The sequence below is a fragment of the Heptranchias perlo genome, chromosome 34, assembly GCF_035084215.1.
Source record: "Heptranchias perlo isolate sHepPer1 chromosome 34, sHepPer1.hap1, whole genome shotgun sequence".
Lineage (NCBI taxonomy): Eukaryota > Metazoa > Chordata > Chondrichthyes > Hexanchiformes > Hexanchidae > Heptranchias > Heptranchias perlo.
In genome coordinates this window covers 15,434,647-15,460,991 of record NC_090358.1, presented here as the reverse complement: position 1 = coordinate 15,460,991, position 26,345 = coordinate 15,434,647, and the positions used below count along the sequence as shown (strand labels likewise).

At 41.2% G+C, this 26,345-nt stretch overlaps 1 protein-coding gene across 4 annotated transcripts in view; it reads left to right on the top strand.

The window, feature by feature from the left end:
* Positions 1–26,345, top strand: part of rnf111 (ring finger protein 111) — a 128,854-nt gene that overhangs the window by 36,805 nt on the left and 65,704 nt on the right. For all 4 annotated transcript variants that reach the window (XM_067971497.1, XM_067971496.1, XM_067971499.1 and 1 more), the window contains exon 2: positions 4,235–5,139. In XM_067971497.1, the coding sequence (XP_067827598.1) occupies positions 4,317–5,139 (823 nt within the window). In that variant the 5' untranslated portion in view covers positions 4,235–4,316. The remainder of the gene's footprint in view (positions 1–4,234; positions 5,140–26,345) is intronic.

The window sequence follows — 26,345 nt, the reverse complement described above, 5'->3', positions numbered from 1 at the left end:
CTCCCCAGGACCTCCCACTAATGTTGATGAGATCAGGAACTGTAGTGTGAGGAATGATATTCTGAATCTGTGCATTTTCACTCTAGTGCAGCACACTGGCTCCCAAGTTGCCTGCAACCATGGCAGTTCAATTTTCTTTTGAATACTTTGTAATCTGTGCTATCTTTTGATGCTGCTGCAAGATCTTCGATTCCCTAACACTCATCCCTCACTTAGCACACAAAATTCACAATTGAGAAGAAGAAAGAAACAAAAAAAAGAAAGGACATTCCAACGCACTTTACATCCAATGAAGTGTAGTCACTGTTGTATTGTAATTGAACAAAAAATGAAGTTTGGACTTTAAATGTTCTCTGTGCAAAAATACTTAGATTTGTGTTGAAAACATGGACAGCGCAAGAGTGAAAAATGGGCACGGTGAGTTTGGTATGTGCACTCCTACGATTTTGGTGGGTGGAAAAAGTGCCTGTGCCAGTCCCTTCTCGTAGTAATGTACCTAGTGAATAAATTAATGTTTTTGAGTTGGTTATAAAAATATTAACTAATATTGAATTTGAGGGCCCTCAAATTATTAGAAAGATATCCTGAAATGCAATAATAGTCTCGTACATATCTGTGGTAAAACTGCCTGTTTATAGTTTTTCAAAATTCATTCTGGGGTTGTGGGTATTACTGGCAAGGCTGGCATTTATTGCCCATCCATGGTTACCCTGATTAAGTGGCTTGCTAGGCCATTTCAGAAGGCAGTTAAGAGTCAACCCCATTGGCATGGACCTGCAGTCACATGGAGGTCAGACTGAGTAAGGATGGTTCGTTTCCTTTCCTTTAGTGAACCATTTGGGTATTTACAACAATCGACAGCTTCATGGTCACTTTTACTGATACCAACTTTTTTTTAAACTGAATTCAAATTCTCAAACTGCCGTGATGGGATTTGAATTCGTGTTCCCTGGATTATTAGCCCAGGCCTTGGATTACTCATCCAGTAACATAACCACTACACCACTGTACCCTGGTGGTGGGGTTCTAAAGAAGCTCTTTGAAATTGCAGTGAAACTTGATGGAACTCTGTAAATTAAAACTCGAGCATAGCAAAAGTAGCCCCTTCTTCCTGACACAGTGCTTAAGTCTGTACAAAGAGAATGTGCACCCAGGTGATAAAACACTCATAGTAAAGTTGGGTTGTTAACAGCAGAATGAGGCAAGTATTAGTCATCAAGGTAAAAGTCTGAACAAAGTTTCCATTAGCTGGCATGAGTCAAGCCTGTACAGGATGTGCTTGAATACATTCATCACGTGTTATCATATAGCTTGTAACTTAATGCTTGTTTAAGTTCTTTTTTTCTTGCTGTTTTGTGATCACCATGTAGAAGATCTAGATGTGTGAATAGAGATATAAGCAGATGTACATCAGTAGACAAAGTTGCAATCAAAGTCATTGTGCATTCAGTTAAAATTCTGTATGCTTATATTTGCAGTACAATTTTATTTTTGACCATTGCAAAGTGGTATCTGGCGATACCACTTGTAATAATATAGTTGCAGTCAGCTTATTATTTTTTCCGTGGAAATTTGCTCTTTGTCATCAAACATTCACTTAAAGCTCGAGCAAGGACTGCTGAAAATTGTGCCTAGAATGTAGGAAGACCATTTGGTGGTATGCTTTTGGCTCTGTTAAGTTAATAGATCTGCAGCAATAAAGTTGGCCTTCTCCTTCTCCGCCCCACCCCCTCATTTTAACTTAATTTATCCAGTTCCTGTAATGGTACAGTACTGCAATGGCAAAAGTGTATGAGATAGGTGAGTCCAAAGATTGGATTAATTTCCAATGTTGTCGCTAGAATTTCAGTGACGTGTAATGGCAATATGTGATACTTAAACTGTGAAAGAAAAGAAAAACTTGTATTTATATAGCCTTTCATGACCTCAGGACGTCCCAAAGCGCTTTAGTCAATTAAGTACTTTTGAAGGGTAGTCACTACTTTAACGTAGGAAGTGCAGCAGCCAATTTCCGCACAGTGAGGTCCCACAAACAGCAATGTGATAATGACTAGATAATATGTTTTAGGGATGTTGGTTGAGGAATAAATGTTGGCCAAGTCAGGGGAGAACTCCTCTGCTCTCCAGATTGCAGGAGTTGCCCTACCAGTTTTTAAAAAAACAGCCGATTTTCCTGCAAATAGTTGATTAGCAAAATATAGCTGTTAACTGATAAACGATTTAGCGTATTGGTACCAACATGTCGTAGGAAATGAATGCACTTAAGCCAACATGCTTTAATGTGCCAATACATTTTTTTTTGCCATATTCGTAATTCATCATGTCAAATTGCTCCCATCACTGCCACTGACAGTATATCATCCTTGTGTTGTAAAGCTCAAAACACACTCTTCAGACATCACCTTAGTTTGGAAGGACAAAACTATATTCGTACTGCTGGGTGTACAGTTCAGTCTGACATCGTCTGGATATATCATGACATTTTAATCAAATCCTGGTGAGAACCATGTGAAGTTAAGGCTGTAACAGCAAAGTACCTCTCCAAATTTCTGCATAATGCTATACTGTACACACCATGGCACATAAAAAAATGGCTATTGTTCCATAGGAAAATATGTATCACTTTATAGACAAGTTTTAGTGAGCATTTTGAAGTAAATGTTTGATTCTAATCGGAAACTGTTATATAAAATGATTCCTTATGTGTTTTCATCTTCCCTTCCAGATATGTAGGTGTTCTTATTCCAAATACAGGATTAATTTGAAACTGCAGGGGTCTAGTGAATATGAACATAGTACAGTACCTAGTCTATAAATCATTTTGGCTGGGTGGGGGAAGGGGGAGGGGGGAGGAGGGGAATCATTTTGAACCACGCCATCTATTATCCTGTAGTCAGTTTTTATACTTTGGTAAACCATAATAGTCATTCATTTTATGCTGCAGATTGTATGGTTTCACGATTGTTCAAAGAAAGCTCTTTTTGTTACATTTGGGCCATGTGTTTGATATTTTGATGCCACAAAGACAGTTGAAGCATAGATTAGGTTTTATATCTTCAGTATTTGCACCACGTTGTACTCTGCTGTACAGCCCCTGTTTCTTCTTGGCTGCTGAGGACCGAGCTGGGACAAATGGATGAGAAGCAGATATCCATTGAAAGTGGATAATTTTGAAGAAGCAGAGACGATAGTAAGAAAAGAGAGAAATTATTATATCACCAGATAGAGGTAGGAAATGCAGTGTTACAGATTAGAGAGATTGTGGAGAGATTGGCTAGGGATGCTCAGCGTTTGGGTGAGATCTGGGAAGAAAATCGGGAGGCTTGAAAAACAATTAAGGTGAAACCTTATGTTAAGCAGTGGGATGTTTGTTTTGGGATGGTGAAAATAGTCCTAGCAGTACTGTACATGTTGTTTGAGCAATAAGTGTTGGCCAGGACACCAGAAGAACTCCTCTGCTCTTCAAATAGTGCAGTGGGTCTTGTATGCCCAACTTCTCATCCGAAAGACAGCAGCTCCAACAATGGAGCGCTGCCTCAGTACTGCACTGAAGCGTCAACCTGGATTGTGAACTTAAATCCTGGAATGGGTGTTGAACCCACAACCTTCTGACTCAAACGCAATGTTACTTTTAAACTACCTAGTTGATGCATGTTAATTTGGAATTTTCTAGCCCTGGTATCAATAGATTACATAGAATTTACAGCACACAAACAAGCCATTCGGCCCAACTGGTCTATGCCTGCTGATTATGCTCCACATGAGCCTCTTCCCACCCTACTTCATCTAACCCTATCAGCGTATCCTTCTATTCCTTTCTCCCTCATGTACTTATCTAGCTTTCCGTTAAATGCATCTATGCTATTCGCCTCAACTGTTCCATGTGGTAGCAAGTTCCACTTGCTATGTAAAGAAATTTCTCTTGAATTCCTTATTGGATTTACTAGTGACTATTTTGTATTTATGACTGCGAGTTTTAGACTCTCCCTCAGCCTTCTCTTTTCGAGAGAAAAGAGCCCCCAACCTGTTTAGTCTTTCCTGATCGTTATAACTGAGAAGTTATAACTATCATCCTTGTAAGTCTTTTTTACACCTTCTCCAATGCCTCTATCCTTTTTGTAATATGGAGACCATTACTCCTCATGTCAGGCATATAAGGCATTATATATAGTGCAGTATTTAACTGTCTTCTAAGACCATGACTAACAATTTTCTTCTGTCCTTTTTTTTTCAGACCTTAGTACAAGTTAAAGACCACCCAGTCCCTTAACGGACTTCTGGATGTAACTCTTCTAAACTAAAAATTCAACCTGGATATGAAGACTGAGATAACACCTGATGCACCCAAAAGACAGGAGAGTTCAAAGGGGGCGTTGATGAACCCTGAGCCAATCCTGGCAACAAAAAGTTTTAGTACAGACGTTGAAATGATTGCAAGTAAGGTTGGAAATGACTACACTCATATTTGTGATTCTGGAAAGCGGATAAAGGACATGAATGGAAACAGACTAGAACAGGAGAAAATGATCGTTGTCAGAAAAAAGCGTAAGAGCCAGCAGGCTGGTCCCTCAGAAACTCAAAACTCTGATTTCAAAGATCGCCAGGGTAATGTTGGTCTGAGGCCTCGCATACAGCCGCAAGACCATGCAGACAATTCTTCTTTTAGTGACTGTGTTTCATCACCTTCTTCGAGTCTACATTTTGGTGACTCTGATACAGTAACTTCAGAAGAAGAGGAGATTCCAGACAGACATTCCCAGGCAGTATTGAGTGGCACAAGTAGAACAATTCATTCAAAAATGCACAAGTGGCCTAGGTCTGAGCAGGAATCTATATCAGGGATCTTAATCAAGCGACCTTGTCTCCCGAACAGCAGTCTACGAAGGCCTCAACAGAGAAAGAAATTTACAAAACCCAATCCTTCTCAGCGGACTCAAAAGCAGAAGGAACGGATTTTATTGCAGAGGAAGAAAAGGGAAGTGTTTGCTCGCAGGAAGTATGCCTTGCTACAAAGTTCTAGCAGTTCAGGTGACAATGACCTTAGCAGTGAATCCTCTTCCAGCTCTTCCACTGAAGGGGAGGAGGATTTGTATGTGTCGAGGAGTGAAAGCCACCAAAATAGTACAACAGTTGCCTCAGGTAAAACTTTTTGCTTACAGATTTTTTTTCCAGAAGTTGAGAAATAATGTACGTGAGGTTGCACATGATGTAGTAACTGAAGATGATCTTGATATATTAAAAAAAAAAATTGCAAACTGCCTTTCGTTACTTACCACCAACTGCGCAACCACATGTCCATTATTCGTATTCAATCACGACTTAAAAGATATCTATGTTTTGTTTATATAGCTATTTCCTGAAATTTTGTTGTTTATACCCTCTCTGATCTTTACCCTATCAATGGTTCAGTCGTCTTTGAATTCACAACACCACTGCTACAGGGGTATCCTGATTATAATTAAAGTATTTAAATTTGAACACTCGGTACCTGATTTCCTGATGCATTTGCACTACAGTGGTAGCATCAGTGTGAACCATTGTTGTTTAAGTGTAAATGCAGTGACTAGTCCTCAGCTGGCTCTGAAGCAGAGTGGTAGAAATTCTATCAATATAGTGTAAATGCACCCTCAATGACAATTTTTTTTAAAAAAATTAATTGTGTGAAGTCCAATTTAGACAATGCAATAAAAGATTTAACATCCACTAGTTGCATGAGCAGATGCGAATGCTGAAGATGCATGAGTAATATTTTCACAATCAGCAAATCTGGAAGGTTTAATCTGTGAGAAGTAGTGCTATGTGTGAACAGCAACTCCTCCCTTTGTTTAAGGAATTCCACAGGAAGAACTACCGCAAAGACGACCAGCTTTGAGTTGGAGCAGGAAAGCAGAGGTTAAATAATGGTATGAGCAGAGCACAAATTGAACTTGTGTAATCTGTGCATAACCATATGTACATGAATAGTAACCATAAAAACAACGTGCATTTGTGTATCACCTTTAAAGTAGAAAATGCTACAATGTACTTTGTAGCAAGGGGTGAAAATTATTTGACTGGAACAGACAGTAAGTCATAGGGGAGAGTTTAGGCAGGGTGACTGTGAAAGATGGGTTTTGAGTCGGTTTTAAAAGGTATGGAGAGAAGCAAAGAGGATAGGAGGGATTTCAAGAGTGTAGCACCAAAACAGGTGAAGGTTTTGCCACCAATGGCAGGGTGAATGGAAGGAGGATTTATGTACGAAAGGATGTGAGAGGCAATGTATGGCTGGAGGAGTTTGCGGAGGTTATATGTGCAATAGTATCTCTGGTTTTGGAGGATGCTCAGAACCACTCAAGTACTTGCACATCCTGTTTCGTCCCTGAACTCTATGCCCCAATATCACCAATCTCCCTGGATCCCTGCTCAATCTCATTGTCATGCTCAACCCATATCGGGACTCCTTCCACCTCTGAAACACTGTCCATACATCACCCCAGCACAGCTGAAAACCTCATCCACCTCCAGCTTCAACTTTTTTCCAGTGTCCCCTCATTGGCCTCCCATGTTGCTCCTTACGTAAATTGCAGTTCCTCATGAACTCCGCTACCTACATCCTATTCTGCACAAAATTCCTCTCTCCTTATCAACCAACATTGGCTCCCTTTCTCCCACTGCATCGATCTCAAAATCCTAGTCTTCAAATCCCCCCACAGACTTGCTGTTCCCTATCATTGCAACATGCTCTATCCCTGTATCCCTGACTGCATCCTCTGCTGTTTTAACTCCAGTCTAGCAAAGGTGGCAGAGCCTTCAGCCAACTTGTTGCACACTATGCGCTTCTTCGAATAGTGTCATGGGATCTTCTACACCCACCTGAAAGAACAAAATGTCTCATCCGAAAGACTGAAATGTCAACCTGGATTATGTGCTGAAGTTTCTGGAGTGGGGCTTGAACCCACAACCTTCTGATTCAGGCGAGTGTGCTACCACTGAGTTATAGCTGATACTATTTAGTTCTGACGGCCCCCCACCTCCACTCAGTTGTGGAATACCTTGGAACATTTTGTTTCATTAAAGTCACTCTGTAAATGCAAGTAGTAGTTGCTGTTAAACAAAAGAAAGAAATGCTTGCATTTACATACCACTTGTAAATCCTCTACAGCCTAACTCTCACACGTACCTTGGTATCATCCACAAACTTATGGATCATTCCCCCAACAACTACATCTAGATCATTAATGAAAATAGTAAATAGCCAAGGTCCTAACAGCAGTCCCTGTGGGACACCAGTGGTAACTGGTCTCCAAGCAGATCCAAATCCAGTGACAACCATTTTCCGCTATGGGCATTCAGCTAATTCTCAATCTACCGCAGCAGATTACCACTAATTCCACAAGGTTCTATCTTTAGAGAAATCTCTCATACAGTATCTTCTCAAAAGCTTTCTGAAAGTTCAGGTAGACAATGTCTACTGGGTTAGCCTCATCCACTAACCTAGTGACTGCCTCAAAAAATTTAAATCAAATTGGTAAGACATGAAAATCAAAATTAAGATGTTCCACCTTCGATGAACTGCTGGAAAAGGCAGACAGTGTCTTTTTTTTTTAAACATCTCATTCAAAGGAAGGCACCTCCAACAAAGCAGAAATTTCTCACTACTGCACTGGAGTGTGCCCAGGTCCTGGAGTGGGATTCGAGCCGAAGATATTCTGACTCGAGAGGTGAGCATCTTAGCAACAAAGCCATTTTGACATTGCTTGTGGTACAACGTGGCATTCCCCCCACAACAAATGTAGACAAAGCAATTATGGGATATTTGCCAGTCAAACTGCGTGATATGTGGGCTGTCCATGTAACTGAAGAAAAAACATGGTCTGCTCCGATCTCTGCAGACCTCGCCCACTTTATCCACAGCCCCTCCAGCTTTGTTTACCCCCCCCCCCCCTGACGACTCTGAGCTGAAGGGACATTGACCAAGTAGTCCCCATTACCCACATCAGCACTGTTCTCACCCAGCACTGTAAGGGAATCGAGGGATATAGGGCTAGGGTGGGAAAGTAGGGTTGGGGTAGAAGATCAGCCATGATCTTATTGAATGGCAGAGCAGACTCAAGGGGCCCGATGGCCCACTGCTGCTCCTATTTCTTATGTTCTTATGTAGCATTTAGTGAATCCCTAATCCATTCTCCTCACCTGTTCCAAGCCCCTCCTGTATCAGTAAAAAAAATGAACCTTACTCAGTCAACTCTTGCTGCTCAGTGCTAACAAAAAAACTGCAGAAGACCATATTTGAGAATTAGAAGTACAATTTCAAAATTTGAGGATGACACCAAATTGGGGGACGTAGTTAATACAAAGGAGGAATGCATCAAAATGCAAGAGGACGTTAATAAACTTGCAGAACGGGTGTGTACTTGGCAAATGAATTTCAATGTAGATAAGTGTGAGGTAGTACATTTTGGTAGGAAGAATAAGGAGGCCACATACTGCTACAATAATAAGAGTCCAAATGGGATAGAGGTTTGGGGTACAGATACAGAAATCACAAAGTAGCAATGCAGGTTAATAAGGCCATAAAAAAGGCAAATCAAGCCATGGGGTTGATTTCTAGAGGCATAGAATTGAAAAACGGAGAAGTTATGTTAAACTTGTTTAGAATCTTGGTTAGACCACACTTGGAGTACTGTGCACAGTTCTGGTCTCCATACTATAGAGAGGATATAGAGGCAATGGAGAGGGTGCAAAAAAGATTCACAAAGATGATACCAGAACTGAGAGATATATTTATCAGGAAAGGCTGAACTGGCTAGGGCTCTTTTCTCTGGAAAAGAGAAGCCTGAGTGGTGATCTGATAGAGGTCTTTAAGATAATGGAAGGGTTTGATAGGGTAGCCATAGAGAAAATGTTTCCACTTATGAGGGAGTCCAAAACTAGAGGTCATAAATATAAAATAGTCTCTGATAGGTAATTTAGGAGAAACTTCTTTACCCAAAGAGTGGTAAGAATGTGGAACGTGCAACCACAAGCAGTAGTTAAGGAAAATAGCATAGATGCATTGAAGGGGAAACGAGATAAGCGCACGAGGGAGAAAGGAATAGAAGTGTATGCTGATAGGGTTAGATGAAGTAGGGAGGGAGGAGGCTCGTGTGAAGCATAAATACCAGCCGAAAGGCCTGTTTCTGTGCTGTAGTTTCGATGTAACTCGATGTAATCCTCACTGTATATAGCTGCAAGTGCCATGTAATGTAGTCTGTAATATGGCATAATCCAAGAAAGAATGTTATTGAACTTGGTAAAAGCCTTTTATATTTTAAAAGAAATCTAAATCTCCAAGTCTGACTGGTGTCCAATTAATCAATACAGGTTTGTATTTTTTTTTAAAAAGTGCTGTGCTCAGATGATTTAGTTGGTAAATGCAATTATTAACCGTATAGAGCAGGAAGATGCATGTTCAATCCTGGTATATGCTGAATTAGGTAGTCTGAAGCAGTAGAGGTAGGAAGAAAAAAAATCAGTCAGATGTGTGCTCCTAATCCCCATATGTGTGGACAACAGGAGGACAAGATCAGATTAGCTTTGATGCCCTTTGTGATCAAATAGCCTGATTCCCTTGCTGTCTAGGCCACACTTGGGAAAAATGGGTGAGGTACCAGAGGGCTGTTGGTTCCTGTGGATTCATTCCCCAGCAAGTCACTTTGGGGGAGGGAGGAAAACAAAGAAAATTACATAGTGTGCCACTTGATTTGTCATATGGAACCAGTACAATTGTGAATTTGTATAGAGTGCCTGACAAACTGTTTGGCTAGTTATCTAACTGAAATACAAATACCCACTGTCAGTTAGTTGCACCTAAAAGTGTGCTTTCCTAAAAGGTGGAGTAGATCCCTGCAAAGTAAGTTGAAATTATTCAGGTACATTATTAAAAACCCAGCATTTGATCCATTGACAGGAACTGACTAGTAAGCCAGTGGTCAAATCTTTGTTGATCTTTATTTTTAACCTAAAAGAAATGCCACATGAATGGTAATGTTTCTCCACTTTGTTTTTTCAACAACGTTGCAGCAATAGCTTTGTTGTCCCAACCACTGTGTCATATTCTTAATGTTAATTGTCAGTGGTGAATAATTAGGTATAAATGACTGTTTAATATTAGTAAACAATTTTACAACACCAAGTTATAGTCCAGCAATTTTATTTTAAATTCACAAGCTTTCGGAGGCTACCTCCTTCCTCAGGTGAACGATGTGGAAAAAATGTGGATTTTTTCCACATCGTTCACCTGAGGAAGGAGGTAGCCTCTGAAAGCTTGTGAATTTAAAATAAAATTGCTGGACTATAACTTGGTGTTGTAAAATTGTTTACAATTGTCAACCCCAGTCCATCACCGGCATCTCCACATCATGTTTAATATTAGTCACTAACTCCACTAATGGCCTGTGATCATTTTAGCATAAGTTAATGGTTCAGTCAGTCTGCAGTGAAATGGTTCATTTACATGCTTTTTGTATGTAGGTATTTAGAATTGGTTTCAGAAATTCATGGGGCTCAGAGTTTGATTGCTACCTAACCAGTTACTCTACTATTTACCAAATGTTGCAGTGCAATACCATGAAAGTTATTTTTTTCCTGTATAATCAGGTTTGATTTATAATTTTTTCTTCCTATTATCAAGATGATTTGAAGATTCAGATCACTTAACATTTTCAGTCATTTAAAAATTCATTTTTTTAAGAAATTCCATTTCTCCGGTTTTCCATTTTTTTCCACTTTCCTTTCATCATACTGAAAAATAGAATCTGGTTTAAAAATTATATTTCCAAATTAAAATGCAGCACCAGATACAACAATAACAGTACTGCAATAATTCACCATGGTTATTGTAAAATTCTGAGCACATAGACTCAATTACTAATTTTATTTTTACTGTAGTTTTATTCCAATATTACAGAATCCCAGTATCAAGTTCATATTTTTTAGACCCTGTACGACCAATATCGTAGCAATGTCCTTACTATTTTCTATAAAGAATATAATTTCAAGTCAGAGAAAAAGTTTTTTAAAATGTATTTGGGTACATTTTCAGGCACTTTTTCAAGTCATCATTTGTGTCAAAGTGCTAAAGGGCATATAAATAATTTGAGTACAAATTACAGAGGACCAGCAATCTCTTCGGATCACTGCAGCTGTTACAAGCTTTAAAGAAAATCCTCTTGATGCTTCCGAATCTGTTGTTGCCATGGTCTGTTCAAGTTTTAACAGATGGCTTATGTGACTCATTACTGACTAAAATTGGTACCATACCGGTTATGTGAATAGCAGCTGGGAGCCTTGCAGAATTACTGGCTAGCACATAATGTTTCATAGTTGTTGGCAGTCCACAAAGCTTATAATAATTTAGGTTAAGCAACAAAACTGGATTAAACTAATTGCTAGTTTGGCATCTGAATTAAGAAGATTGCTTAATAGTAAATAAAATATAACAAAAACAATCCTAGCCACTCACTGAATAGTTTTCCTTGAACAATTAATAGCTTTTATTTGTCAGATATTAGACCTTGTTTGGTAACCTCCCCCCAGGTTCCCAAGCTATTGTATTGGTTCAGCTGTTTAAAGCCAGTTAGCTGTTTATTTGAGCTGTAAAAGTAAAATTAATATTGCAAATCACTAGTTGATCTCCCTTAGCTTTACTCAGAGTCTTGGGTCCATTCAGCTCTTGTCCCAGTGCTTGGCCCACTCAGTCCCTGCTCCCTATCACTTTGTCACTCCAGTTTCTAGAGCACATGTAGGGGGTTAGTGCTTGGACCAGGAATGCAGTTGAGTCAGAGTCTGGGCCTGAAGTTGCTGTTTGGGGGAAGAGATTGAGTGGTGGGAGGGAGCTGTGAAGAGAAGGAGGGTAGAGTGAGTTCCAGCTCCTTGGATGGATGACTGATGTGGCTGAGGAGAGTGACCTGAGTATGTGAAGCCTGAGGCTGATGACTCATGCCAGGAAGAGGCCTGATGTAACAGCCATCATCATTGAAGGAAAATCAATTGAACGTGTCCCTGTTCCTGAGGGGTCTTGTCATTTGTACGGACCAGGCTGATCACTAGAACAGTGATGAGGTCTTGGACCACATGATTCCCACAGACCACTTGAATTGCTGAAAGGCTGCAGGCTGCAGGCTGAACAGGCCGATCAAATAGCCAGAAGAGGACCCAAAGTCAAATGTTTTAAATCATACAAATAGATTTTTGTAAGAAGACCACTGCAAATGCGACTAATGCAGATTACTTTACTGCATTAGTGGAGTGCCACAGGAATCAGTGCTGGGGCCTCAACTATTTACAATCTATATCAATGACTTGGATGAAGGGACCAAATGTATGATTGCTAAATTTGCTAATGACACAAAGGCAGGTTGGAAAGTAAGTTGTGAGGAGGATGGAAGGAGTCTGCAAAGAGATATAGATAGGTTAAGTGAGTGGGTAAAAGTTTGTCTGATGGAGTATAATGTGGGAAAATGTGAACTTGTCCACTTTGGCAGGAGGAATGGAAAAGCAGTATATTATTTAATTGGAGAGAGGTTACAAAACTCTGAAGTACAGAGGGATCTGGGTGTCCCAGTACATGAATCACAAAAAGTTAGTACGCAGGTACAGCAAGTGATTAGGAAGGCAAATGGAATGTTGTAATTTATTGCAAGGGGAATGGAATATAAAAGTAGAGATGTTTTGCTACAGTTGTACAGGGCATTGGTGAGACCACACCTAGAATACTGTGTGCAGTTTTGGTCTCCTGATTTAAGGAAGGACATAATTGCTTTGGAGGCGGTTCAGAGAAGGTTCACTCGACTGATTCCTGGGATGAGGGGGTTATCTTATGAGGAAAGGTTGGACAAGTTGGAGTTTAGAAGGATGTGAGGTGATCTTACTGAAACATATAAGATCCTGAGGGGACTAGAAGGGGTAGATGCTGAGAGGATGTTTCCCCTTGTAGGAGAGACCAGAACTAGGGGCCACTGATTAAAAATAAGTCTTCCTTTTAAGACAGAGATGAGGAGAAATTTTTTCTCTGAGGGTCTTGATTCTGTAGAACTCCCCTCCCCGGAGACCGGTGGAGGCAGGGTCATTGAATATTTTTAAGGCTGAGTTGGATAGATTCCTGATTAACAAGGGAGTCAAAGGTTATAGTAGGTAGATGGGAAAGTAGGGTTGAGGTCGCAATCAGATCAGCCATGATCTTATCAAATGGCAGAGCAGGCTCGAGGGGCCGAATGACCTACTCCTGCTCTTAACTCTTAATTCGTATGTGCAAGTCATTTTGATAACGACCCCAGTCTGTTTGCTTTCATTAATGGAATTACAGTTTATAAATGAGGTACAAATGGGACAAAAGGTGAAATCTTAAGTGATGTTCAGCAATATTTTAGGACATTGTTACAGCTTCACTTTGGTACGTTTCAACTTGCTCTGTAGAATGTGATGGTTATGTTTTGAATTTTTAAATAGAGTAAATTTTGGGAGGACTGATAGTATGCTGAGGGTTCCATGATGCAAATGGGTGTGTATTAGCTTCTTAAGAATGTTGCATTTAATTATTAATTGTGTAATGTTTCTAAACCATAAAGTAATAATTCTAATCTGGCTGATTTTGATTTTTCGTACATATCAAAATGTTGCTAAATGTAACTAGCAAATTGTTTCCAAACAGAAAGAAATATTGTAAATGTGCCCAACCATAACAATGGAACATTTGAGATGCTGCTCAATGGGCATGTAGTATAGATTTGGGGGACAGGTTATTGATTTTTTGTGACTTTCTTTAGCAAGATTTTACAACTGCGTGACTGGCTTGCTCGGCCATTTCAGAGGGCAATTGCTGTGGGTCTGGAGTCACATATAGGCCAGACCGGGTAAGGACGGCAGGTTTCCTTCCCTAAAGGACATTAGTGAACCAGATGGGTTTTTACGACAATCCGGTAGTTTCATGGCCACCATTACTGATACTAGTATTTTAATTCCAGATTTTTATTTAATTAATTGAATTTAATTAATTGAATTTAAATTCCCCAGCTGCTGTGGCGGGATTTGAACTCATGACTCCAGATTATTAGTCCAGGCCTCTGGATTACTAGTCCAGTGACATGCCCACTATGCTACCGTACCCAGGATAAAAATAAAAGAATAAAACCGGACAGACCACCCGGCATCGGACCACTAGGCACGGGACATGACTACGGCAAACCAAGCCCAGTCGACCCTGCAAAGTCCTCCTCACTAACATCTGGGGACGTGCCAAAATTGGGAGAGCTGTCCCATAGACGAGTCAAGCAACAGCCTGACATAGCCATACTTGCAGAATCATACCTTTCAGCCAACGTGCCAGACTCATCACCATCCCTGGGTATGTCCTGTCCCACCGGCAGGACAGACCCACCAGAGGTTGCGGTACAGTGATATACAGTCAGGTGGGAGTGGCCCTGGGAGTCCTCAACATTGACTCTGGACCCTATGTAATCTCATGGCATCAGGTCAAACGTGGGCAAGGAAACCTCCTGCTGATTACCACCGACCGCCCTCCCTCAGCTGATGAATCAGTCCTCCTCCATGTTGAACACCACTTGGAGGAAGCACTGAAGGTAGCAAGGGCACAGAATGTACTCTGGGTGGGGGACTTCAATGTTCATCACCAAGAGTGGCTCGGTAGCACCACGACTGACCGAGCTGGCTGAGTCCTGAAGGACATAGCTGCCAGACTGGGACTGCGCCAGGTGGTGAGCGAACCAACACGAGGGAAAAATTTACTTGACCTCGTCCTCACCAATCTACCTGTCGTAAATGCATCTCCATGACAGTATTGGGAGGAGTGACCACCGCACAGTCATCGTGGAGATGAAGTCCCGTCTTCGCACTGAGGACACCATCCAACGTGTTGTGTGGCACTACCGCTGTGCTAAATGAGATAGATTCAGAACAGACCTTGCAGCTCAAAACTGGGCATCCATGAGGCACTGTGGGCCATCAGCAGCAGCAGAATTATATTCCAGCACAATCTGTAACCTCATTGCCCGGCATATTCCTCACTCTACCATTACCAACAAGCCAGGGGATCAACCCTGGTTCAATGAGGAGTGTAGAAGAGCATGCCAGGAGCAGCACCAAGCGTACCGAAAAATGAGGTGCCAACCCGGTGAAGCTACAACTCAGGACTACATGCATGCTAAACAGTGGAATCAACATGCTATAGACAGAGCTAAGCGATTCCACAACTAACGGATCAGATCAAAGCTCTGCAGTCCTGCCACGTCCAGTCGTGAATGGTGGTGGACAATTAAACAACTAACGGGAGGAGGAGGCTCTGCAAACATCCCCATCCTCAATGATGGTGGAGTCCAGCACGTGAGTGCAAAAGACAAGGCTGAAGCGTTTGCAACCATCTTCAGCCAGAAGTGCCGAGTGGGCGATCCATCTCTGCCTCCTCCCGATATCCCCACCATCACAGAAGCCAGTCTTCAGCCAATTCGATTCACTCCACTTGATATCAAGAAACGGCTGAGTGCACTGGATACAGCAAAGGCTATGGGCCCCGACAACATCCCAGCTGTAGTACTGAAGACTTGTGCTCCAGAACTAGCTGTGCCTCTAGCAAGCTGTTCCAGTACAGCTACAACACTGGCATCTACCCGACAATGTGGAAAATTGCCCAGGTATGTCCTGTCCACAAATCCAATCGGGCCAATTATCGCCCCATCAGCCTACTCTCAATCATCAGCAAAGTGATGGAAGGTGTCGTCGACAGTGCTATCAAGCGGCACTTACTCAACAATAACCTGCTCACCGATGCTCAGTTTGGGTTCCTCCAGGACCACTCGGCTCCAGACCTCATTACAGCCTTGGTCCAAACATGGACAAAAGAACTGAACTCCAGAGGTGAGGTGAGTGACTGCCCTTGACATCAAGGCAACATTTGACCGAGTGTTGCACCAAGGAGCCCGATTGAAGTCAATGGGAACCAGGGGGAAAACTCTCCAGTGGCTGGAGTCATACCTAGCACAAAGGAAGATGGTAGTGGTTGTTGGAGGCCAATCATCTCTGCCCCAGGGCATTGCTGCAGGAGTTCCTCAGGGCAGTGTGCTAGGCCTGACCATCTTCAACTGCTTCATCAATGACCTTCCCTCCATCATAAGGTCAGAAATGGGGATGTTCGCTGATGACTGCACAGTGTTCAGTTCCATTCACAACCCCTCAAATAATGAAGTAGCCCAAGCCCGCATGCAGCAAGACCTGGACAACATCCAGGCTTGGGCTGATAAGTGGCAAGTAACATTCGCACCAGACAAGTGCCAGGCAATGACCATCTCCAACAAGAGAGAGTCTAACCATCTCCCCTTGACATTCAACGGCATTACCATCACTGAATCCCCCACCATCAACATCTTGGGGGTCACCATTGACCAGAAACTTAACTGGACCAGCCATATAAATACTGTGGCGACAAGAGCAGGTCAGAGGCTGGGTATTCTGCGGCGAGTGACTCACCTCCTGACTCCCCAAAGCCTTTCCACCATCTACAAGGCACAAGTCAGAAGTGTGATGGAATACTCTCCACTTGCCTGGATGAGTGCAGTTCCAACAACACTCAAGAAGCTCGACACCATCCAGGACAAAGCAGCTCGCTTGATTGGCACCCCACCCACCACCCTAAACATTCACTCCCTTCACCACCGGCGCACTGTGGCTGCAGTGTGTACCATCCACAGGATGCACTGCAGCAACTCGCCAAGGCTTCTTCAACAGCACCTCCCAAACCCGCGACCTCTACCACCTTGAAGGACAAGAGCAGCAGGTACATGGAAACAACACCACCTGCACGTTCCCCTCCAAGTCACACACCATCCCGACTTGGAAATATATCGCCGTTCCTTCATCGTTGCTGGGTCAAAATCCTGGAACTCCCTTCCCAACAGCACTGTGGGAGAACCTTCACCACACGGACTGAAGCGGTTCAAGAAGGCGGCTCACCACCACCTTCTCTAGGGCAATTAGGGATGTGCAATAAATGCCGGCATCGCCAGCGACGCCCACATCCCATGAACGAATTTTTAAAAAATGTATTCTCTGATTTGGAGAGACTATCCCATTCTGCTACCTAATCCCCCAACCAATGTGTAAAATTGTAACATTAGTGAAAAAAAACGCTGTTCTCACACTCATTTGCCCATTTTCAGGGCAATAGTAAGAATAAAAAGTCACTGCGTATGGATCCACGGGCTCACCCTTCTGCCTTAGCACCAATCCTCATCTCCCTACATCCTGTTAAATCACAACGTTTGTCCATTTTCTTTGGGACATAGAATCTACTTTCACTGTGCTAACTGGCAACCTATTTGAAAAATGAACGCCTCCTAATTATGATATGTTTGAAGCTCGTGGCTTCCTTGGCATATTATTACATCTCCGCCCCCCTCCCGCCCTGCAGTTCCCTTGGTTCCAAACAGAAAGTAACATTGCATACTTCATTGATTATTTTAAAAGTTTCCATCATGTCCCCCTCCCCAAATAAAAAGACATTTGCTTCCATTGGTTTCTCATCATATTTTGAGACTCATGGCCAATTCCCTTACTTTTTTTAAATCTTTCTCATCTGTGTACATCACCAGTGGGATATCGAACTCCATGCTTGGTTACACCAGTGCTTTCTTCGAGTGTCTATCTCACATCCTCGGACACTTAGGCATTCTATTGGCCTCAGCAATTTGTGGCATACAATGTGTTGATTCAAATAATGTTTATCAGTTTGTGCACTGAAAACATCCCCAGTGGAATAGTGGGTAAATGCACCACCTGTAGTGGTAGTGAACCACACAGATCAGGAGGTCCAAGGCTCATTCATTGTTCAGCTAGCTAATCCTGTTGGGCCTGTACAATTAGTCTTAGTGTGAGGGGAGATTGTCAGAAAGAATTACTACTCTTACTTACTTTCCAGTGACCACTGCTGGAAAGTGTGTGGCTCGCATGTGAGAATGGGCTTGTGTGTGGTTGGTATGCCCTTCATGGTCAAATTGCTTGCAGACATTAATTTTCTAGGCTCTCATGAATAATGACCACTTGGGTGAGGACTGGAAACCTGCTGGCTTCCATGGAACTGTACCCCAAGAGTCAAGATTTGTAGTGAGGAGTTTGGGAGAGGGCGATAAGTGCACTCAAATCTTTCTGCTGTTGTAGTTCATTAAGCAACATGCTCTATTTTCAATTTTAATGGCAGTAATTATACCAGCAACAATGTCCCTTTTAATACACTAGGATTGTGACCATTGCGTGGTTGCTTTCTCCTGTCATCCCCCCTGCCGTGTGTGCCTTGCGCTACTTTGATTTATTAGAGTTGGAATTGCATCCTCAGCAATACCTATCTGTTCTTTCCTCCAGTGTTACTATATATATTTACTTGATGTTCATTTGAAACATGTAAAACCTTTATAAAAAGTAAACAACATTTTTTTAGTACCCGGCTATTTTCGGTGTTTCAGTTTGATTCTCTTGACATGTTTTACCTTGGTAAAAGTGCACAATCTCTTTGAATAACTTATTAGCTAGCTAGATACAATGCATTGCAGCAAAATTGCGGAGTTAACAGAAACAGCTGAATTGGCTCAGTATTTGACAGAGATTTACCAGGCAATTTTATTGGTGTCTGTTGAATCTTCATAGTTGTACCTTGATCAGTGTTACCACCAAAATTATTTATAGTTCCAGCTTCCAAATTCTCATGAGATAGTTAGTGAAACTCTGTGGTCTGTCAAACTCTGTCCTTTGTCTCAGTAGGCAAGGAATAAACAAACATCAGCAGCAACAAACTGGTGCTTCCACAAGGGGCATGATTTGTGTAGATTTGGGTTACAAGGTGCTCTGTTATCTCATTCTGCAGACAGGATGAGATGCACACTTGCAGGGCATTGACCCAGTTGAGAGCCACGTGGCCTATAAACAAATTGGTGCTGTATTTAGTATTCCAAAAATATGTTGAATTTGCATGTTAATTTATTGAATCTGAAATTTACTTGCAATACTGAATTGCCCAAACTTGGACAATGCACCTGAATTCCTCATATTTTTGTTTTTCCCTTCATGTATCTGATACCTCGATATTTTTGTATTGTCTGTTGCTGTATGGAGTGAGAGATCTTTCATGGCCAACATGTAACTGGACAATGGTATTGCCTGTCTTGAGTCATTTTAAAATACACTCCCACAAGTGGACTTTTCTGATACCACAACTGTGCACTTTCAAATATGAAACTGCCTAGAGATCAACTTGCTGGCAATCTTTCTACAACATGAGGCTGAATGGGTTTTACTAGAGTACTTGGACATAGAGGGCTTTAGCTCTAAATGGTCAGTTTGTACATTAGGTGAAAATTCCTTCATGTACATCTTCCTGTACAGGTGAAATATTGTAAACAATTTTACAACACCAAGTTATAGTCCAGCAATTTTATTTTCAATTCACAAGCTTTCGGAGGCTTCCCCCTTCGAACAGGTGAAATATTGAACAGTCAACTACGTTTCTAGAAGTCTGGAAACTGCTCAGAACGGGTTATTCAAAAAAACAATCAGACAAGAAACTTTGAATCCTTCTTGTAGAACTGAAGATGAAGTATTTTTGAGGAAGAAATTTACAGTTTTGTTTCTTACCATAAACAGAATACATTCCTTGTAGTACATACATAAGCGCAAGTCCTTAATTGATCCTTGTGGTCCACGGCAAGACAAACTAAACCGCTAACGCACCAAACGTTTTTTTTAATGTTCATAATTACTGTGAAAATAGGCACTTGCTTTGAAGGCAGTTTAGTAGATAAAAGCCATGATGTGGAGATGCCGGTGATGGACTGGGGTGGACAAATATAAGGAGGCGCACAACACCAGGTTATAGTCCAACAGCTTTATTTGAAATCACAAGCTTTCGGAGCTTTGCTCCTTCGTCGGGTGAAGGAGCAAAGCTCCGAAAGCTTGTGATTTCAAATAAAGCTGTTGGACTATAACTTGGTGTTGTGCGACTCCTTACATTAGTAGATAAAAGTGATTGGTTGAATAATTCTACCAATCTATAGATACAAAAGCATGAGGATGACCATTTGTGAGAATTGATGAGTACAATAAATTTACATAATCTGGTCTTAGAAAATTTAGCACAATTTGGACCCACAATAAGCATTGGCCATATTCCAGGTACTCTGGTTCAAAGCATATTTAACTTAATTGATTTTCTGATCAGAATCAAGCAGCTTCCTATCTGCAGTGTGTCCTGATAGGATTATAGGCATTGTTCTTGTGGCATATCATCAGTTCACGACTTTGCAATCAAGACACTAGCATGTCAGTATCTTTTCCCTTTTTAAAAAGGTGCTGTAGCAGTAAATTATGCATCTGTCTCCAAGCCAGCATGTTGACTGAAAACAAAAATGTAACCTTTTTTGAGTGTGGTGCTTAAAACAAAGTGAAAACAAGAAAAATTATGGACAAAAATTCCATTGCCCTGTTGCTGGATTTTTGACCTTTTCCAGGGATTTTAAATGTTTGTTTGGTGCATTCCTGCCTGTTTTTTTTTAAAAAGTGAATCTGTCATGGTAAGTAGTTAAGATGTTAATGAGCTAACTTTGGTGTGTTTTCATCGACTGCAAATAATAAGCGATTCATTAGCTTGTCTGAGTATGGGAAAACCTCTCCCACCAATTCTATTGGAAAACCCTCTGATCCCTGTCTGTGGGAGGGGGATAAGAGGAGAGACTTGGAGACTTTTGAAACAGGGCAGCTGCAAGGGCAGTAAGTTTTTGTTCGAGAATGGTGTGAGGGCCTTCAGTGAGGCCAGGAAGTCAGAAATGTGAGACGATGGTTGGAAACCTCTTGTTTAGGACAACTAAGACGACCCACTGATATGGGAAGGCATGACGATTTCTTTATTTTGTGTTGTTACGCGAATATAAGTAGCTCTGATTAAACCAAGTGAATCTGATCATAACTGCTAATCTGTAGGTTTCAATTTACTGTGGAACAAAGCAGTCTAACAATTTGAACCAAGCCTCACTTCATCAAGTATTATCTCATCCTGCTGTCAGACATTGAAGGAATAAAGGTGCAAAAACCGCGGATATGCATTTCAGATTACAAGGAGGTTTAATTGGCACACCCCCAGGTTCTGGTATTGTACAAGTAGATATAGTGCAGTGAGAGTCAACTCCCATTAAAAGTCAGATGCTCATACTGCTTACAGATACTAATGCCGCCATTGAATCTGAAAAGTAACTCAACAGATCCGAATTTGTAAGATCCATTTCCGTCACAGGCTCTTCTGTTTCAATTGATGAGTCCAATTCAGCATTCTCCCTGAGTTGGCTTTCACTTGACGGTTCGAATTATTAAAAGGTGCCGACTGGAGTCCAAGATATCTTGAGCAACATATGGATTTTTGGTTTCTAGAAAATCTGGAATCCAAGTGACATGAGAATTGTATCTCAAAAATTAAATTAATGTGACCCTATTACCTGTAGCATTAATATTGTTTTGGAATAGCTTCCTTACCTGTTAGCATTGGTTTCTTCAAGACACCCTTTAACTATCATTGTCATTGCATTAACATACGAATTAAGAGTTAAGAGCAGGAGTAGGCCATTCGGCCCCTTGAGCCTGCTTTGCCATTTGATAAGATCATGGCTGATCTGATTGTGACCTCAACCCTACTTTCCCATCTACCTACTATAACCTTTGACTCCCTTGTTAATCAGGAATCTATCTAACTCAGCCTTAAAAATATTCAATGACCCTGCCTCCACCGCTCTCTGGGGAAGGGAGTTCCACAGACTCACGACACTCAGAGAAAAAATTTCTCCTCATTTCCGTCTTAAATGGGAGACCTCTTATTTTTAAACAGTGGCCCCTAGTTCCAGTCTATCCCACAAGGGGAAACATCCTCTCAGCATCTACCCCTTCTAGTCCCCTCAGGATCTTATATGTTTCAGTAAGATCACCTCACATCCTTCTAAACTCCAATGTATACAGGCCCAACTTGTCCAACCTTTCCTCATAAGATGACCCCCTCATCCCAGGAATCAGTCGAGTGAACCTTCTCTGAACCGCCTCCAAAGCAATTATGTCCTTCCTTAAATCAGGAGACCAAAACTGCACACAGTATTCTAGGTGTGGTCTCACTAATGCCCTGTACAAGTGTAGCAAAACATCTCTACTTTTATATTCCATTCCCCTTGCAATAAATTACAACATTCCATTTGCCTTCCTAATCACTTGCTGTACCTGCGTACTAACTTTTTGTGATTCATGTACTAGGACACCCAGATCCCTCTGTACCTCAGTTCTATAATTCCCTCCATTTAAATAATATACTGCTTTGCTATTCCTCCTGCCAAAGTGGATACGTTCACATTTTCCCACATTATACTACAATCTGAAAAATTTTTGCCCACTCACTTAACCTATCTGTATCCCTTTGCAGACTCCTTACATCCTCTTCACAACTTAGTTTCCTACCAACATTTGTGTCATCAGCAAATTTAGCAACCATACATTTGGTCCCTTCATCCAAATCATTGATATAGTTTGTAAATAGTTGAGGCCCAGGCACTGATCCTTGTGGCACTCCACTCGTTACATCTTGCCAACCTGAAAATGACCCATTTATGTCTACTCTCTGTTTCCTGTTAGCTAACCAATCCTTTATCCATGCTAATATGTTACCCCCTACACTATGAGCTCTTATTTTGTGTAGTAGCCTTTGATGTGGCACCTTGTCAAAAGCCTTCTGGAAATCCAAATACACCACATCCATAGGATCCCCTTTATCCACATTGCTTGTTACTTCCTCAAAGAACTCTAATAAATTAGTCAAACACGATTTCCCTTTCTCAAAGCCGTGTTGACTCTGTCTGATTGCATTGAGATTTTCTAAGTGCCCTGCTATAACCTCCGTAATAGATTCTAGCATTTTCCCTATGATAAATGTTAAGCTAACTGGCCTGTAGTTTCCTGCTTTCTGTCTCTCTCCTTTCTTGAATTGAGGAGTTACATTTGTTATTTTCCAATCTGATGGGACCCTTCCAGAATCTAGGGAATTTTGGAAAATTAATACCATGCACCTACTATCTCTGCAGCCACTTCTTTTAAGACCCAAGGATGAAGTCCATCGGGATCTGGAGACTTTTCAGCTTTTAGTTCTAATAATTTTTTCAAAACCCTTTCCCTGGTGATTGTAAATGTTTTAAGTTCCTCCCTCCCTTTCACCTCTTAGAGTCATAGAGAGTCATAGAGTTATACAGCACGGATAGAGGCCCTTCGGCCCATCGTGTCCGCGCCGGCCATCAGCCCTGTCTACTCTAATCCCATATTCCAGCATTTGGTCCGATAGAGATTCACAATTATTTCTGGCATATTATTTGTATCCTCTACAGTGAAGACGGACACAAAATATCTGTTCAGTTCATCCGCCATTTCCTTATTCTCCGTTATTAATTCCCCAGACACTCTCCAGAGGACCAACTCTCACTTTACTTACTCTTTTCCTTTTTAAATACCTGTAGAAACTCTTACTGGCTGTTTTTATATTTCTAGCTAGCTTTCTCTCGTACTCTAATTTCTCCCTCCTTATTATTCTTTTAGTCGTTCTTTGTTGTTTTTTATATCCTGACCAACCTTCTGACCTGCCACTAATCTTCGTGGAATTGTATGCTTTTTCTTTCAATTTGATACTATCGTTAACTTCCATAGTTAGCCATGGATGGTACGTCCTTCCCCTAGAGTCTTTCTTTCTCACTGGAACGTATCTTTGTTGAGTGTTATGAAATATCTCATAAAATGTCTGCCACTGCATTTCTACTGACAAATCCCTTAACCTAAGTTCCCAGTTCACTTTAGCCAGCTGTCTTCATGCCCTCATAATTGCCCTTATTTAAGTTTAAAACACTAGTCTTAGACTTATTCTTCTCTCCCTCAAACTGAATGCAAAATTCAATCATATTGCGATCACTGATACCTAGAGGCTCCTTTACAAGGAGGTCATTAATTAAACCTGTCTCATTACACATTACCGGATCTAGAATAGCCTGCTCTCTGGTTGGCTCTAGAACATGCTGCTGTAAGAGACTGTCCAAAAAGCACTCTATGAACTCATCTTCCAGGCTACCTTTGCCAATCAGATTCTTACAATCTTAAAATCACCCATGATTATCACTGTTCCTTTCTCACGAGCCCCATTATTTCTTCCTGCATACCCTGTCCTACAGTGTGGTTACTGTTAGGGGGCCTATAAGCTACTCCCACAAGTGACTTCTTGCCTTTACTATTTCTTATCTCTACCCAAACTGATTGTACATCTTGTTCTTTAGAACTAAGGTTATTTCTCTCTATTGTAGTTATGTCATTCTTAATTAACAGAGTGACCCCTCCACCTTTTCCTAGCTTCCTGTCCTTCCAAAATGTCAAGTACCCTTGAATATTCAGGTTCCAGCCTTTGTCGTCATGCAGCCATGTCTCTCTGTAATGGCTATCAGATCGTACATATTTATTTCTATTCGAGCTATCAGTTCATCTATTTTGTTACGAATGCTAACGCATTCAGATACAAAGCCTTTAGTGCTGTCTTTTTACTGTTTTTGCAACCTCTAATCTTATCTGCTGGCGCACTCTTAAATTTGCATGTTCTGTCCCTTCCTGCCACTCTCTGATTATCATTTCCCATATTGCTACCTTGCTCTCTTGCCTTGTTTTCTTTCTTTCTTTAATTTATCACATCTTCCCTTACTTGATCCCTCGTTCCCATTATTTAGTTTGAAGCCCTTCTACCGCCCTAGTTATACGATTCGCCAGAACACTGGCTCCAGCACGGTTCAGATGAAGGCCGTCCCAAAAGTACAGCTCTCACTTTGCCCAGTACTAGTGTCAGTGCCTCATGAATCGAAATCCATTTCTCCCATACCAATCTTTGAGCCACGAATTAAACTCTCTAGTCTTATTTACCCTATGCTAATTTGCTCGTGGGTCAGGTAATCCAGAGATTATTACCTTTTGAGGTTCTGCTTTTTAATTTAGCTCCTAGCTGTTCATACTCCCTAAGCAGCACCTCTTCCCTCGTCCTGCATATGTCGTTGGCACCCAAGTGGACCACAACAACTGGATCCTCCCGCTCCCACTGCAAGTTCCTCTCTAGCCTAGAGCAGATGTCCTGAACCCTGGCACCGGGCAGGCAACACAGCCTTCTGGACTCTCGTTCTCGGCTGCAGAGAGCTGTGTCTATCCCCCTGACTGTACTGTCCCCTACTACCACTACATTCCTACTAACTCCCCCTGCTTGAATGGCTTCTTGTATCATGGTGCCACGGTCAGTTTGCTCATCCACTCTGCAGCCCCCACTTTAGTCCATACAGGCTGCAAGCACCTCGAACTAAGAATTTGTCAGTTAGAAAAATAGTTCATTTTCTGTGCTTTAGAGAATCTTGGAAAATTAGTGTTTTTATTTGGCCATCAGTAGCTCAATAGGATCTTAATTTGGTTTTGAATAACCGTACAAAATGTATCTTTCAAAAATGCTAAATTCTGGCTTTTAGTGTAAGTTGGGATCGTAGTCAAACATGGTTCTGCAAAATTGTGGAGTATTTTCTGTCGTAGCCCCAGCTAAAGGCGAGCCAGTGTCCTTTTAAAAATGATTGATTATTTAATTAAGATGGTGACAATATGAATACTGAAACTTATTGTCCATAAAGTTGCAACTTTTAGTAATCCTTATACTAAATAATACTGTTTGCATCCTCTTTATTAATAAATGCATTTTGGGAATTCAGACTAATTTGTGGAGAGGTTGAAACTTAAACCCACCTACTAGTTTTATTACTATTAATGTCCTTTGGAATGTGGAGGATAATGATTCATGGGTCTAGGGGGGAATTGCCTCCAATTGGATGTTTTTAACTCTTTCGAATGCTGTGTGTAAGAAATGGGATCTTGTATCCAGTGTGTATGTCCAATTGGTTGCCAATGATGGTGATAATTATTTTACAATAACATGACATGAATGTGGCCTTGTGCGTTCAATGATTACTAGCATTTGTTTATGGAAACAAAACATTTGTCATGTGTCATTTGTAAAACATTTGTCATGTGTCATTTGTATTAAAATAAGATTTCCATATTGCGGTGCAATCAAGCAACATAACTAATGTGACAAGGTATTCTGTAAATTTGAAATGCTGAGATGTAGTTTGAGTGGAATGAGAATAACCACATTATATACACTGTATTCACTTTCAATCATTCTTGGAAAAACTGAGCAAACAATAATATCATTCTGTTATTGACTAGTCAAAGTGTATCCTTTTCTATTGTGA